Raw genomic sequence first — 16,869 nt, forward strand, 5'->3', positions numbered from 1 at the left:
TTCCAGGGCTGTGGTCCTGGTAGCTTGAGGGATTGCCCAGTCATTAGGTTTTGTATGAGGTTTAATTATTTGGAGTAGGAGTTTTCAAAAAAAAAAATTTACCTTTAAATCTCTATTCTCTACCTATACAAAGTATTTTGCAAAAGTTCATGATTAAAATGATGAGTGACCTTAGCGATTCTTCTTTCGGAGCACTGAAGTCCTGGTAGTTTGAGGGATTGCCCAGTTATTAGGGTATTGTAAAGGTATAATTATTTGGAGTAGGACTTTTTAAAAATTATTACATGTTTTCAGATAGAATTTTAACACTAACCCCATACAGGCAATGTCAAATACCTATCTCTAGTAAGCAAAACTACAGATAGATAAAATATTGGGAATAGCCATGGAACATGGATCAATAACACGAACATTTTCAGCGGCAGTCTTTAGGTAATTACGATCACGAAAAAGTTTTCCGTTCCTATTTTCCTTAGGTATCAAAATCTTTTTACATGTTACCTTTAACATTTTTTTCTAAATCTTAGTCCAACTTCATAAAAGACACAAGGACAAAACAAAACAACAAACAGTAAAGAATTTGTACTTGTTTAATGAGGCAATTAATTAAAATTAAGTACCCAAGCAGTACGTTTTGTACTAAAACTACCAAGCGATCATGAGGCTATAAGAGATACGCGAAGGGACTTCAATTGTCACCATCTATTAGAGTACGACAAAAACCGTGTATCATTTAGACAATATGGCGCCCGAGTCTCGAGTAGGGTGAAACATACGATTACCTTTTAAGATTATTATTATATCCCATCCTGCTTATGTTGCTAACTTAACCAGTTTGAACCGTTATTGTTAAATGTTAGATATTAATTTTATGACAATTTATGTAACAAGCTGCTTGTTAGGAAATTATTGCAAAATGGTGAACAAAGCAATCAAGATTTCTTAATTACTAAAAATTAATGCATCTAATTTATATGAGTCTATAATAAAGGCAAAAAAATGCGAATTTACTAAGAGAAGTTAAAAATTGGAAATTCACTAAATATAAATTATGGAATCAGGCGTTTCTTTGTGGAAATCCACGACAAAATATGTTAGGATTAGCAAAAATGTGTAGCTTTAATTCTGCGAGACAATAAATCGACGCTTGAATTCATGTTGTTCTACTCTCATGCATGTGCACATACCTACAGCAAAGGTATCATGCATATACACAAGAGACAGTTTTGCCATGCAACATGCATGCACGTAACATGCTTAAATTTTTTATTTTTACATACAATTTAAATAAATAAGTCTTAAATAACTACGTAAGCAAGTATTTTGTAGAACAGGCTTCTCACGATAATTGCTGCTGTCACCCGAAAATTCGGTTCAGTTTTTATTAATGTTGTTAACTTAATCTTGATCTAACAAGGCGACATTTAAGAGGTTTATTATTTATAACTCGAGGTATATCTCGAATCTCGGTTAGTTAAAGTTATTCACCGTTAGGTTAACCATTACATCGGTTCTTAGCTGTGTTACGGATAGTAACTGATTTTATGATATTTTTTGAATTTTGGAATGAATGTCAACTAACGTAGATTGACGTGTAATGCCTTTGGTAAGAATAATATGTGAAAAGTCAATCCAAACTTTGGATATTTTTCTTATTCATCATATTATTCTTACGACATACATGAACAGTAAAATATATATAATATCCTTCAAAGTAGACATGGGCGCCGCGCCGGCGTCGCCACGCCGCGACACGCCCGCGCGCCGCCGCCGCCGCCGACATTAGCTGCGCGGCGTGAGTTAGGTTAAGACGTGCCATTTTGTTCGCAATTATTTAGGCAATACTCTTCTTCCTCCGAGCCTTTTTCCCAACCATGTTGGGGTCGGTTTCTAGTCTAACCGGATTCAGCTGAGTACCAGTGCTTTACAAGGAGCGACTGCCTATCTGAACGAAATGGACACTTCAGTTTCTTTAAATATCAGTAGTTTTCATCAATTTTGAGTAAACTATCCAAAAAACATAGTGCTGTTGGTCATGGAATCGAAGATGATCCATTAGATCAAGAATGTTGGCAATATCTTGCTTCTGCTATTGGGGATCGACCCATTTCCAAAATGCGGACCTTCCATCATTTTGGAATGAGAAGAAGACAGAATTTCCATGGCTGTCTACATTTGCAAGGGCTCTGCTGTGTATACCCGCTACAAGTACTCCGAGTCATCATCATCTTCCTGCCCTGTTCCCAAGTCATTTGGAGTCGGTGCAACATGTCTTTTTCTTCCATTCCTCTCTGTCAGACATACTTACATCCACTCCCTTCTGCTTCACGTCCTCTTTCAGTCATCAATCAATCCATCTTTTCCTCGGTCTACTTAGCACACTCTTTGTGACATGCGTTTCACACCGTCTCATCACATGCCCATACCACGACAAACTCTTCAAGGCTTCCTCTGATATACTCATTCCTGACTTTGTCCATTCTGTTAACCCCACACCTCTGTCTCAACATTCTCATCTTTGCTACATGCACTCTATTCTCATCCTTCTTTTTCAATGCCCAACACTCTGATCCATACAGGACGACAGGTCTTATTACGGATTTGTAAATTTTGCCCTTCAGTTTGAGGGGCATCCGGTGGGTCACAAATAGTGCTAGTTACCTGTCGCCACTGCATCCATCCAGAATTGATCTGATGCGTAACATCCCTGTCCACCTCATCGTCACTTTGGACGAGTGAACCAAGGTACCGGAAGTCGGAGCAGACTGGTAGGGGCATGCCGGCTAGGGTTATGGTCATGGGTCTTGATATACCGCCAAAATCGCAATGTAGGTACTCGGTTTTGCTCTTGCTGACCTTTAAATCTACCGTCTTCAGTCTTAGCCGCCATGCCTCCAATCTGCTCTGGACCTCTGGCCCACTCTCCCCCACCAGAACAATCATTGGCGAAAAGCATACACCAGGAAACCTCCTCCTGTATGTCCGCTGTAAGGGCGTCCATTAACAACAGGAAGAGGTAAGGACTGAGCGCCGACCCCTGATGTAAGCCAACCCCTACACTGAAACTGGCGGTAGTGCCGGCTGTAGACCGGACTTGTGTACTGCATCTGCCGTACATCGCTCGAATCAACTGCACATGAAGTATGTGCAGTTGATTCGAGCCTGGCATACCTTTCTCCTTAAGGGCCCACCACAAAACCTCACGAGGTACCCAGTCATATGCCTTTTCAAGGTCAACGAACACCTTATGTAAGCTATATGTCGACAGGGTGAAGCCCTGTTGCTACCGGCTACTGCGTTTGATCTGGCAGTGGTCAACACGTGGTTCCAGAAGAACTCGGAGCACAGGATCACCTATAAAAGCGGTCCACGTGCCACACAAATTTATTACTTTTTGGTTAGACGCAGTAATTTGAAGAACATAAAAGATTGTAAGGTTATACCGGGTGAAAGTGTAGTCTCGCAACACAGACCCCTTGTTATGGAAGTGGCGTTTACAATAAAGTCAATAAAGGGCAAAGAAAAGTTACCTCCAAACATAAAATGGCACAGGTTGGAAAGGGCCGATTTGGCGGAGCAATTTAGAAATGCGGTGGTAGATTAGATGATTGAAATGGGAGATATGAATGAAAGGAGTATGAGTGTTGGAGGGAAATGGCAATGACTATAAGGATGACAGCAAGAATAATTTTATTAGAATCGAAAGGAATTGCAAATCTATTAACATGTATATCATCCACGCCGCCGGCGTCACGCCGCCGCTGTGTAAAATTCATCAGCGCGCCGCCGCCGCAAAATTCTGGGGCGGCGCCCATGTCTACTTCAAAGCAATCGATACGTGCTTGATTTATTAGAACTCAAGATAACGGCTTTAAATCGTTTCCAAAATAAACCGTTTAAAAATAGGCCTGTAGGAACAGGTTTAAAAATATGTTAAATATGTAAGTATATGTGTTAGATAGATAAGATCTCTTCGCGTATCTGGTGCAATATTTGATTAGGAAATCATCGCTCAGAATTTTTCGCGTTCTACTCTTTCAAAATTCACCAATCGTTGCAGTCTTGCGTAGTTTCTAGAATGATTTAAAATGGCAGAGATTCTTCTAGACTCCTAGCTCCAGGCTATTCTTAAGCCTTAACTCTGGTTTTATTAAGTCTCCTGGTGTAAGTCGAGGCCTGGCATTAGCCATAAATGGAGTGATACCTGGTACAAGGGAGTCTATAACTCTGAGCTGCTATTGAAAAAATACGTTTAACACCTTTTGGCAACCCGAACATCTCAGAAACAGTTTGCAAAATAATAATATCGTTTCTGAAGTTGGCTTCACTGAGCAACAGCCAAAATTTATAAATCTGTACGACACCACATCTCTCGTCAAAGTGGTATTTAGATCAACTATTTAATGCGTCGCGGTATGACACAAATGTAACATATTGATAACTTATTAAAAATCATGCCGTGTGAAAAGTATGGAAGTTAATCCTGGCCAAGTTTAGCCTAAGGCTGGACACAGATTTCACTAAATTACAAAGTCACATGATTTAACGTGTCTTAATTAATAAATTATTTTATAGTATTATCAAATCTTCATATTAGATGTTATCAGTGCAAATGTCAATGACAGATTTTGAAGATAAGACTAGGAATGCATAAAAGTAGCGGCGGCTGGCAGTAGGTCAATCAAGTTGTATTAGCATAAATTATAGATCACTCACTGCATTAAAAAAAAATGCCTTAATTTAACATTTACGTAACTTTTAAATGTGTTTGTTAATTACTTAGTAATTTTTTGACAGAAAAGCAACAGTATGAAAACTTATGATAAATAATAACTGTCAAAATAAAGCTGTCGGTCATATGATGTAAAATATCTCCAATAGATGTAAGGAAATGAGTAGGTATAGTAAGGATTTTCTAAAAGTCAGTTGTTTATATTTTTGATTTATTTTTGTTTTTTATCCTTGGTCTTTCTCTAATGGACTATTAATTAAAAATTACAATAATAAATTATTTTCTTCCGTTATACTAGTGAATATTTGGCTTTTTAATTTACCCATTGACGTAGTTATAATAAGTTATTCCATATTGAAGAAATACTTCTGTGATTATGCCTAATTTGTTGCTGACTTCAAGATCTTTATCTGTATTTTAAATCTATATTCTTCCTTATTTTTTTACTTATTTAAAAATTAATAAACAGTTGTCTTTGGTTTTGTAGCGGTATTCGACATACGTCATTTCAAATCAAATTGATTATTTATTAATTAGAAGCTACCTGTTTTTTGATTAGCATCGAAGATTTAGAAATGATTTACTACTGAATACTAGGTCAAAAAATTGAGCAAGTCATCTATTACTAAACCCAAGAAAAAATCCAAATTAAATATTTCGTTCCATCCAAATTCAAAATATTCGCTCCAGATTTTCTGTCATGTGTCAAAATGACACTTAACTTTTTTACACTCAACATTTTTGTAAACAGCCTGAATGTATGTGTCTTTTAAGCCAGTACCTACCTAATCTCAGATTGCGTATTTTTTTTTTAACTATTTGCCCTGATTATTTGAACATCCGCTATTCTTAAAACAACTGTTTACTTTCAAAATGGAACGTCAAAAATCATAGTGAATAGCCGTTTTAAGAAAACTGATATTCTCGGTTCTCGGAGATTTAGGACCCTACTGTAACGTACAAAATTAATATTGTACTACAGTATAAATGGAGGTAAATAAAAGACATTAAAGGCAGTCTAAATTGGTTCAACATCCCCGTGACACACATACAACAACACTGGCCATTCTTCATCGGTTTACACACAACGTAGTTCCGAGAAGGGCGAGAGATGTTTGTGAAAAATGTCGCAGTAAATACTATTGTTGAGTGAATTAAATTCAATTAATGGACAGCTTAAGAACCTTTGGAGATTAAAGCAATGGAATATGGCAATTTTGATGAGGATTTCAGTGTCATAATCATCAGTCTTTTGATCCGCGTTTCGTAATGCACGATAAACTGTAGGTCCTGGCTGTAATTTCAACACCTTTGGCAGGCATTACGGGTAATAAGCCAGTAAGTCTGACAACCAGTCGCACCCTGGGTTGCAGTCGCTCCTTGTGTCTGTCCGGTTGCCTAGGCCAACCCGAACATAGTTGGGAAAAGGCTCGGCAGATGATTGCTATCCGAGACCTGTAAAACCATGAGTTATAGTTTATCTGCTAGATAAATTCTCCTAATTCTGCCTAAAGCCTGATAGGCTTATAGGACCTACAACCAGTAGATGAAAGGTAGCTCAGAGTAAAATATATTGATCCAGATCTAATATCAAATCTAATAAATCGACTGATCCTAAAGATAATATCGATATTAACGATATAAGCCGTATTATCGTGAATAAAATCTATGATTTTGTCATTGATAAAATTAATTTGAGAGTTTATGGCAATTCTGTTAAAGGTTTGCTCGAAATAGAAGATCAGATAAGAAATGATCCTAAAATAAATGAGTTTAAATCATCTTTATTATACTTTTGAATGATTCATTCAAAGTTAAAATTGATTAATAGTTTATAGACTTAGGTATATGGAATGTTTTTTTCTGTTTAAATTTAAAGTTATGGTGGTTTTCTTCCGAGAGAAGCCGTAAGATACTTATATACCACAACATATTTTTTTAAATTATGACAATTTAATGAAATATTTTAACATTAAAATGACATTGATTACATCAAAGAAAATATTACCGAATCTTTTTCACAAAAACCTGAATACCGCATTGACAGTTGAAAATGGCTCTGCCATTAGTGTGATGTAGATAGAATTGGCATTTGTTTCTTAATTATAACATTATACGTATTCGTGCTATACCTAACTAAATCAAAAATCCGCGCAACCTTTCCTCCTCTGGGGAGAAACATGCGGTATTTATAATAAGGAAAAACTAAAAAATTTAAAGCCTAGGTTCCTGAGGACATTATATTCAATTTCTTTACCCTTATTGCTTCTCACACTGCTAAGTACTTCTAGTATCCTGCATGATAATCGCTTATCACTCTGTTTGTAACATTCTAGATATGTACTGAGGATAATTCTGTATTGTTACAGGCAAAAAGACCAAGACCTGACACAGGCACCGATGTATCAGATCGGTAAGTAAATATATTAGTTATTATTACATACCTACTACTATAAATGTACGTATTATTATAAATGCGAAAGTTTGTATATACTTAACTATAGGATTTTGTGAAAGTTGTTCCTCTTTCAGGAAAAATAATGAAAGAATGGGGGGCAAAATTAGATGATTTTAACGAATCGATATTTTATTATATGTATTGTCGCCCCATGGTATTAAAATTGATATGATCGGTTAATTAATTGTTCTCCGCCTCTAAATAGTTTGGGAGTAAACAGGGGTCGTTTCACTTTCAAAACATCCCGTTAGCCTTTTCAATCATTCATCCAAGTTGCTAGCGATGACTTTCCAAATATCTTTATAGAATCTGGCTTTTTCCAAGAAGCTATATTAAAAATTGTCTATCTGTCCTTTGTCCTCGTACGATATATTTACAGTCACCTTGCTCTATTATTGTCACTTAACTACACTATGTAATGCAACTATTTGCTCAAAATTTCCGTTTAATCAAACATATCCGAACACCCGAAACATCAAGAGGCACTCGATTCCACTCGCTCGCAAATTAAAGTTTACACCAAAATACTGCACACCCGTCGGTCCTTCAAAAACACAATAGCAAGGGTCCTTGATCCCTCTATAATCCCTATATTGTGAGTACACAATTGCCGTGAAAAGAGCTACTTAATAAAAGTAGTGTACACGCCCCCAGTCCGCATTATCACGCGATGATCAAAGGAAATGATGAACACAATGAGGTTTTATGTTACGTGACGATTTGGGACCTTTTTGGAGGCTTGCAATCTCTTTGGTGATCTACTTTTTTTTTCGAGTGCAGGTTTGGATTGTGTTCTAGTTTTAAATTTAAATAGAATGAGAATGTGCTCTGATAGGTTCAGTTTTAAATGATGGAATCAGGCGTTACTTTACGTAAATCCATGACATTAAATGATAGGAAAGTCTCGCGGAATTAACACTAAATATTTTTCCTAGCATTTAATTTACATTCAGTTTTGTATCTTTCATTTTTTTATATACATTTCTTTAACTTTTACCGGTTGTTTAAAAAATATCTTTGTTAGATGAAATGTTTCCTGTTTTCACAATGAAAATTATTTATGCATATTCCTAAAGTCATTAGATGTAATCTCCCAAAGAATTAGAGTTGCATGTTTATTTAGATAACGCCTACATTTTTTTCCATTGACAAAACAATATTAATCACTTCAAAACACGAAATACAATAAATACCTCAGCTTCGCGAACAAAATAAAAAAGCCCAACCATGTTTGGCATCTAACGAACGCATTCCGTTTTAGGCATCATATTAGTTAGGTTAATTAGTAGTTAACATGACATTCCTGACTTTTTAAACGTTGTTCGACATTTTTCGTTCAAAATAATGAATGGGCGAAACTTTAAAAATGTTTTGAGCGATATAAATCAATTTTTTGACGCGATTCCGTTCCGTTATACGGTATATTTTTTACTTGCGTCAAGCAGGATCTGAAGTATCGTATGTCCGTTGATGTTTTGTTGTTATTTTTTTATTTATATCCTCTTGTACTTGGCGTAGGTTAAATATGAATGGAACTCATTCTATGTCTTCGAAAGGCAAGTGGAGTTTTTCTTGTGTATTTTTTTGTTTTGTATGGATCACCTTTTTCGCTTTCTTCATTGCTTAGAGGAAGTTATTATGCAATGCAGGTATAACTTTTCTTATATGGCAATAATGTATAGGTATTGCAGGTACTCTGGTAGGTACATTCGTAATGCATTCTAAAATGAGTAGAAAAGAGGGAGCAGAGAATCTATTAAATACATAGGTATTTTCAAAGCAAGATTTGCAATGCAACTAATTTTTTTCAATGTAATTTATAATATCTATCTTTCTGTGTTTTGTTTTGTTTACTAGGATAGTTTTTTTATATGTATTGTAAATATGTAATTATCTATATAAATAAATAAATAACATTTCCCCATCTAAAATATCGTAAGTACAAACTAAACACAAGTACTAAATCTACTCAAACCTGATTTCAAGCAACATAATAAATTACAAGTTTATTTTTAACCCTTACATTACTCATTCGTACTGCCATCTGTTAATTTTTACGACCACAGAAATTTTGGCAGTTGACAAAAAATGCAATTAATAGATTTTTAACGCAAAGCTGACACGTGGCGGCCAAATGGGGAGAGCCGCCGATTTCGGGATGCTTAGGTACTTAATATTTTTGTTGATTTGTTTTCTTTCGATTAACACACTATGGTTAAGTGTTATAAGGGGAAATAATAGTGTGCAGAAGTAATGATCAGATTACTCGTCAACAGTTTTTTTTAATAATATTTTTTTAAAGAGGACTTTCTAAGAACCGTGTAATTTCTGAAGATATTTGTTCATTTTTGATAATTCTTTCACTGGCTGCAAGTGATCTAGGTTGTGGCAAATCACGTAAGTTTTACATAAGTTTAGATCTTGTACCTACCTAGGCTAGGCCTAACCTGAATTATAATATAGAACTGTTTTTTTTCATTGAGTGGGTATTTCTACGAAGCTATACAAAAAAAATACTTAGGTATGATCAAAAGGTTCCGGTCAGGAAATCTTAGATCCAACTAAATTTGTACCTTCTAAACTGCACTTACATGTCCAAAACAGCTGACACCACTCTAAACTAATTTATTTCACTACCGATTGACATAACTAATAACTTAACAGCCAAATCCCTTAACCAAAGCCCTAACAAAGAGTTCCTTCATGATTGCCTCGTATATCCCGCTTGTCAAAGTCCACTGAAGGTTTATTGTTCAGCTTAACTTTAACTTGACTGTACGATCACTTGTTAATGTAAATAAGCACGTGCCTTGATAATGTATTGAAGTGTAAGGGGTATTTGTTTTGGGTCTCTTTCTAAAGTCTTAGTCGGCCGATAGTTTGTTTGGGCTCATAAATTAGTATGGAGATGTACGCTCATAACCAAGGTTGCCGGTATCAGACCGACTGAAAACTTTGATTGGTATCAAGATTTTCTATAAAAAAAAAAATCTTAGCCAATCATCGGGTTAACTGTCGGCGACTGTTAAGTATGCAGTGTGCTAAGTAATTAATGATGATTTGAGTGCTAAGTGTGCGATGTATGTATGATGTAACGCACTTATTGATTTCAAAAAATAACCACTGTTTCTCTATTACACATACAACACACTCCTGCCCTTATCCGAATTATAATTAATCTTCTACCCGCCGTCATTAGTCCTACTGCAAAAATGACAACATAAATACAAATTATCATAACGACTTCCAAAATCAGCATAGAAACTATAAACATAATTAACTAAAGACCTCTCCGAGCATATTTCAGACGCCAATTCACCCGGAACATAAAACTAAAAATGTGACAACTATCTTCGCGCCATATGGAATGTCAAGCATGGCGGACTATTAAACCGTTTGAAGTCTTTTGTTAGACGAAATTAACGACATCTTATACGATGACTACCGCGAGTAAAAAGTCAAAAGGAATCCATTGAAAAAAAGCCGAAAACATTAAAAAAAGCTTTCAATTAAAAAGATAGTGACAATGCTAGCATTAACTGTAAAATTCCGGCGTTTGATATATGATAGTGTTGTTCCAATGGCCGGAGTGAAGCAAAGTGACACTTGAAAAAGGCGCGAACTAATATAAACATCGGCCATTTTTTAGACAAAGGCATCGGTGTACAGCCTCTCGATTTTATATTATTGTATTATTTACGTTTGCTGTTAATTATTGCTGGGCGCGTTTTATTTATGTTATAGAAATAAATCAGTCGGAAAAAACTTTGATGTAACAGGACTCTCGTTTTGAAGTGCATTCGATAAAAGTTTTGTGTAATCTAAAACGTTGAATACAAAAGTTTAAGTATCAGTAGCAAACATAGCACAAAAAGTGTAATTTAATTAGTATTAAAATAAAAGCACGAACACTGATAGCTAACGTATAAAATAATAAACTATGCGCTCATTAAAAGTAAAATTGTTCCCGCATTACATAAAAGTTTAATTACTGTTCAGGAGCCATTAAAACGATATCTAATTGTGTGTATATTGCTATAAATACTGCTAAAAGTCTAGCGAACACGCGTGGTAATCATACCAATTAAAAAGCAATGTTTTTTTTTCAACGCAAGCTAAATGCACGAGCCCTTTAAGAGTCCTTTCTTTGACATTGTATTGCCAGTAAGAAAAAACTTGACTTTGCTAAATGAATATCACAAATTAATGAATCATAGATATAATTTGTGTTAGATATGCAAAAACTTATTCATATAGAAATTAAACAGGTGTTATGCTAAAATGTGCTATTAACATAGATTTGACTTTAATTATGTATTTTATTGCGCAAAATAATATAATAATGTGCTGGGTGGGGTTTTAGTACTGTGACTCGCTGTTTCTTTTTTTGATTTATTATCTTTTAATATCAGGGCTTGGCTGAAGATTTTCCAAAGAGCTATATATAAATTTCACTATTTTATCTCCTCTAGGTTACCTAAGCTTACCCACTCATTTTCATCACCCTCCTGCTCTTATCTTAATTTGTATCTTATTTTTTTTTGGGGTTGTCTCAGCACATTTTCTCCTTCCATACTCGTCTATCTGCCATCATATATCATAAGTAACATCCTTTCTACCCATATCGACTTTTATACAATCAATCCATCGTTTCCTTGGTCTTCCTCTTCCACGACACCTTCCTAACAGCATGAAGCGTACTCTTTTCATAATGTAGGTATATAAAAATGTTTACTTACCTATATGTAATAAGGCATTTTCAGTGGCCCTAAGCAGCATCAGTAAGCAACGTATACCTACTTAGTTTGCAGAAGTGCATTATAGGTACTTAATTTTAAATCACTGTTAAAAGCAGAAAATAATGAAAAAAAAAAATAACATTAGCACCTTAATTACAAGGATAGTACCTACCTTGATGTTAATGATTCTGTTCGGTAGGTAACAGTGGCCGTGCCTTTTACTACAACATCTTTTTTGTTCAAAAGATTTATGATAAACTTAAAAAATATTGAAATTAGCTAATTATAATAACTTTAATTAATCGTCTTTATAATAGTCGAACCATAAAATAAACAAGCTTTTATGACAATCAGAAACAATATCATTTTATTAATAAATATTTATTAACAGATTCTTGTTTTATTCAAATCATGATGTCTAGTCCGGCGCGAAAATTATGTATAAAAAAAATAAAAATGTCATTGACGTCACGGCTGTCACGCTGACAGCGCGGGAATTGATTAAATAATGGCGGACGGAAGGGCTGCGTTCACGAACGTTGATAAGGGACTTAATTAATCGGAACACGTGTAAACATTTTGTTTGATAAATCCCTCGTCCCTGGAGATAGGGGCCCGCGCCTGTGGCATCTGCTATACGATTCTGGTGATTTGTTTTAATGATACTAATTTAGTATAAACAGCGTGTGATTTCGTTTGTTTAACGCGCTCTTAATTGGGGCAATATGTTCTGTTGGTTGATGTGTCATGTTATGATTATTTTGTATGCTGTCATGCTGTGATAGGGAACACCAATCAGTTCATTGAAAAATATGTTGTCCTACTTTTATTTTTAAACGTAAAACTGTTCTATCGTATTCTAAAAATTCTTACCCGCAAAAGCTCATGTTGTGAGCTTAAGACGTTCCGAATTAAACGCACAATAGATCTAAAAAACAGACGACTACCCAGAAGCCTAACCACAAGAAAGACTTAAAAGAAACTTCTTTACTGCCCAATTTCCACGAGAGATGTGCATTTCAAAAGATTTCAGCGAAACGATTATAAAGTTCTTAATTTAAATCCGATAGTAGGTAATTTAAGGATTTTTATGAAAACAAAATAAGAACCTATTTGAATTCGGAACATGTTTTTATTTTTTTAAGTTTTCTAGTGTCATCGTAAAAGTCTAGTTATGCACAGAGGTTTTATAGGAAGCATAAAAAATTTGGTATGCATGTTTCCGCCACAATTAAGGATACAATAATAGCATTTAAATTGATCGTTTCTTTATCGTCCTTAAATTAAGACATCGCCGATGTTTACAAAGGGCCAAGAGGAAGGAGTTTTTACGGTTTTTTTCAAACCTCTGTTTAGATAACCGGCGGCTGTTTTGTTAGAGCCGTTTAAAAAGCTGTTACTTTGTAAACAAGAGCGTTTTTATCTGTCTGTCTTTTACTGCTTAATTGCTAAACAAACTAAGAAGACCGTGGAGATTTTCGCATTTTTAGATCCTTTATTTTTAAGTTAAGGGGTCGTTAGTCTACTTCCGAACTTGAATGAATTACTTTGTATGTTGCAGTCTGCGATAGTTTGGTTGACACAATCAATACCCATAACTTAATACACCTATATTGGAGGAGTGATACGATGCGGGACAATGCTAAAATTGGCTTTGTCCGGCACTGGAGAGCCCCTCATCAAAGCCCTCAAAATTAAGCGCAGTTCCAAGTCGCTGTGACCGAAATCGGCCAGGATCAATATAAACCCATTTATTTAAAGTCATCCGCTTTCTTTTTCCAGATTATCAGGCGAAGTCAACACAAGCCCCTGCGAATCAGAATCAACATCGAACTCCCCGCCATCACTCCTGCAGGATGCGACGTTGCCAGCTCTCCTAGTCTCCGGATCATCCACACTGTTCCAGAACACGACGACGACTACCAACACAGCGCTCAGTCTGTCAGCTGTTGACAGCTTATGCTTGCCTGGTACTTCAGAAGTGGAGAGCTGTAGTTTAGCGAACGGATGCGCTACGAGCTCGTCGCTGGGACTGGCTTTGCCGTTGACGTCGACTGGGGGACTTTGTTCGACCTCCTCGTCGGCTGCGGTAGCCTGGTTGATGAATGAGGATAGTGCCGGTAGGTATTATTCGGGACGAGTTTAGTTTCCATTACAACGTAACTTGAAATTACTAAGGCTAATCTCATGATCTTATTATCGGAAGTGCCAGCAAGTACCTCCTCAAATGCCCAACCTATACTTAGACACATTCTTAAAACAAATACACATTACGGTAACATTATTTCTCCTTCCGTGATAACCGTTCGTCCGCATCTCCTTAACTTCTTTTCGACCTATTTTCGTGAAGCTTATGACCCCCTACGCTCCTCATAACGGGTGTGTCGTTCACAATCACATTAAATCCTATCGCGTATACTTTATGATATTCTATGGCGAATTGTAAAAAAAATAACCTAATCCATTCAGTGGTTTAACCACAGGCTTCATTTTTCGTTTTTATAATTTACAACATCATGTGTAAAGCAGAGATAAAGTTAAGAGTATCGAATGTTTTGATCAGTTGACAGCTGTCAGTTTTCAAGGGAGAATTTCAGTTGTTTGTAGTGACTGACTTTTATATGGTGTTCTAATTTTCATACATTTTTATTGTATTTACTTTGTTTGAAAAATTCAATTTTTTTATTTTTACGTATTTTTCTTTTTTATTTGTGTTAATCGCCATATTTTAACCAGTACATTAACGCATTTAATTTAATGTGATTATGAACGACACACCCGATATATCAAGCATAAAAAGAGGCCTTAAATGATACATTAGTTAATTTTATATCTATTTGTCCATCAGGCGGTGTAAAGAGTGAGGTCCGTAGCCCGGGCCTGTGCGAAGCCGACGTGGCGCTGTACGGCGAAACGCTGCCGTACGACCAGTCTGCCCTGCCCTACCAGTATTATAATAGGTAATATACTTTATTTACTGCACTTACGGTTGGATGGGACACCGTTAAACTTGTTCCAGGGGTCTAGATTATCTTGAAATCAAAGACAGAATGTTTTATACCTTAAGCAGGGACATCTTCGCACTGCCACATTGGCTTTGGAAAAGGGTCTGTGGGCGATGTCAACTATCGACAGCCCAGTGGAACCAAATTATAGGAATTGAGTAAAGAGCATTCCTGATCCCCATCCACAAACTCTAGTGTAAGAGTTTTCTCAAATCGACCTCTGACGCGGAATTGTAACAACGACTGCTACTGAGTAGCATTCTGCGACGTTTACTTTACATGCCCTCCCAGATACGGAGCATTCCTGCTCAATCGTATTTTTAGGGCCTCCCAACATTCACATTTTAAAATCGTCAACATAAAATGCTTCAAAATACAGTAGTATTCGTGATTAATTCAGAATAACGCTTTTCCACAGCCTGTTTATTCCGCTCGGTCAAACCTAACTTAGAGAAAATCCGTTGGTGTGTTCTCATCTGCACTGGCACGTGTATAATTGCAAGACACCATCTACCTTCAAATATACCTTATATCCCATAACATAGGTCTACGAACTCTAAGGATTTTATGAAACCTCCCAAGTGACTGAAATTCATAAAGTTCTTGCGTAAGCGTCTAAGCGGCCGTTGACGTGCCCCCGCGCGTAAATCTACCTATAATCTTATTTTATTAATCAACTTGTACAAAGCAATAATAGATTAGATATGCTTTAATGGACTTTTACGCTGCGTGGTTTTATTGGGCAGAGTTGGTAACTGGATACAACATTTTGTAAGAAATACTTTCTTAAGAGTTCTGGGCTTCAGTTCTACTAAGTTTGGATCCTGAAAACGCAGACAGATGTTGTTTCCAAACCTAGACCGAATCTGATAAAAACAACTTACATGTTAAAATTCGAAGTACTGTAAGTTACTCCGAAAAAAAGCTCTCCATGAATTGACTCTCCCTGCTAAAACCAACTCATTCTAAAGTTCAACACAAAACTGCTCCATGAAAGATCGAAAGATACGCTGAGTACTGACATCTTTTGGCCAGTAGTTAAACTAAGGACATACCATCCTTTGAACGCGCCAACCGCCCTTAGAGATTTAGTTCTGCTATGAACCAATAGATGGCACTGTTATACAGTGTCCGCCAACCACCAACAGATGGCTCTACTACGTCTTTTGAAGTTATACCGTATATTATTTGTAATTGTTTTTTTTTCACGTATTAAGATTAATGTTTTGTTCACAGTATGCAGCAATATGGTAGCGGCAGCGCAGCTTCGTCGTACGTCAGCTCATCGCTGTACAACCAGCCGTACGGGGCGTACCCGCCACAGCATAACACTACCAATCGGTAAGCAATGAGATGATAAATACGCTGGTAATATCATTAAAGCCTAGTATAAACAGAAGAGAGTTATAGAAAAGTTATGTACAAACAAAGGAGAAAATATATGTAGGTATACGAGTAGTAATAAACATTGGGACACAACCGTTGAGCCACTAACTAATGGCATATGGGTCTTATAAATAACATAATATTATGGTTACAGGCGTAGATGTGTAGATTAGTGCTCATGTGCCCATGCTATAAAAATATAATTAACGTGACTTTTCCACCACCAGATCGTCATGCAAAGCGACGCCGACGTACCTAAGCGCTTATGGAGTGAGTGGAGTAAGCGGCGTGCCCAGCACGGGCTTCGGTACCCAGCCCTCGCCTTATGCCTACTCTTCGTACAACGGAGGACTGGCGCAGTCGTTTCCTACTGCACAACAGGTAAGGATGACTGACCTATTTATCCAAACTAATATTATAAATGCGAAAGTAACTCTGTCTGTCTGTCTGTCTGTCTTTTCTTCACGCCTAAACTACTGAACCGATTTGTGTGAAATTTGGTACAGACATAGTTTGAAACTTGAGAAAGGACATAGGATAGTTTTTATT

The 16,869-nt window shown here is 36.4% G+C and overlaps 1 protein-coding gene across 1 annotated transcript in view; it reads left to right on the forward strand.

Moving 5' to 3' along the window:
• LOC124641288 (eyes absent homolog 2) overlaps positions 1–16,869 on the forward strand; it is a 55,972-nt gene that overhangs the window by 28,074 nt on the left and 11,029 nt on the right. The window contains exons 3-7 of the mRNA XM_047179335.1: positions 7,102–7,145; positions 13,712–14,049; positions 14,778–14,889; positions 16,171–16,275; positions 16,548–16,701. Coding sequence (XP_047035291.1) covers positions 7,102–7,145; positions 13,712–14,049; positions 14,778–14,889; positions 16,171–16,275; positions 16,548–16,701 — 753 coding nt within the window. The remainder of the gene's footprint in view (positions 1–7,101; positions 7,146–13,711; positions 14,050–14,777; positions 14,890–16,170; positions 16,276–16,547; positions 16,702–16,869) is intronic.

The sequence above is a fragment of the Helicoverpa zea genome, chromosome 22, assembly GCF_022581195.2.
Source record: "Helicoverpa zea isolate HzStark_Cry1AcR chromosome 22, ilHelZeax1.1, whole genome shotgun sequence".
NCBI classification, from domain to species: Eukaryota; Metazoa; Arthropoda; class Insecta; order Lepidoptera; family Noctuidae; genus Helicoverpa; species Helicoverpa zea.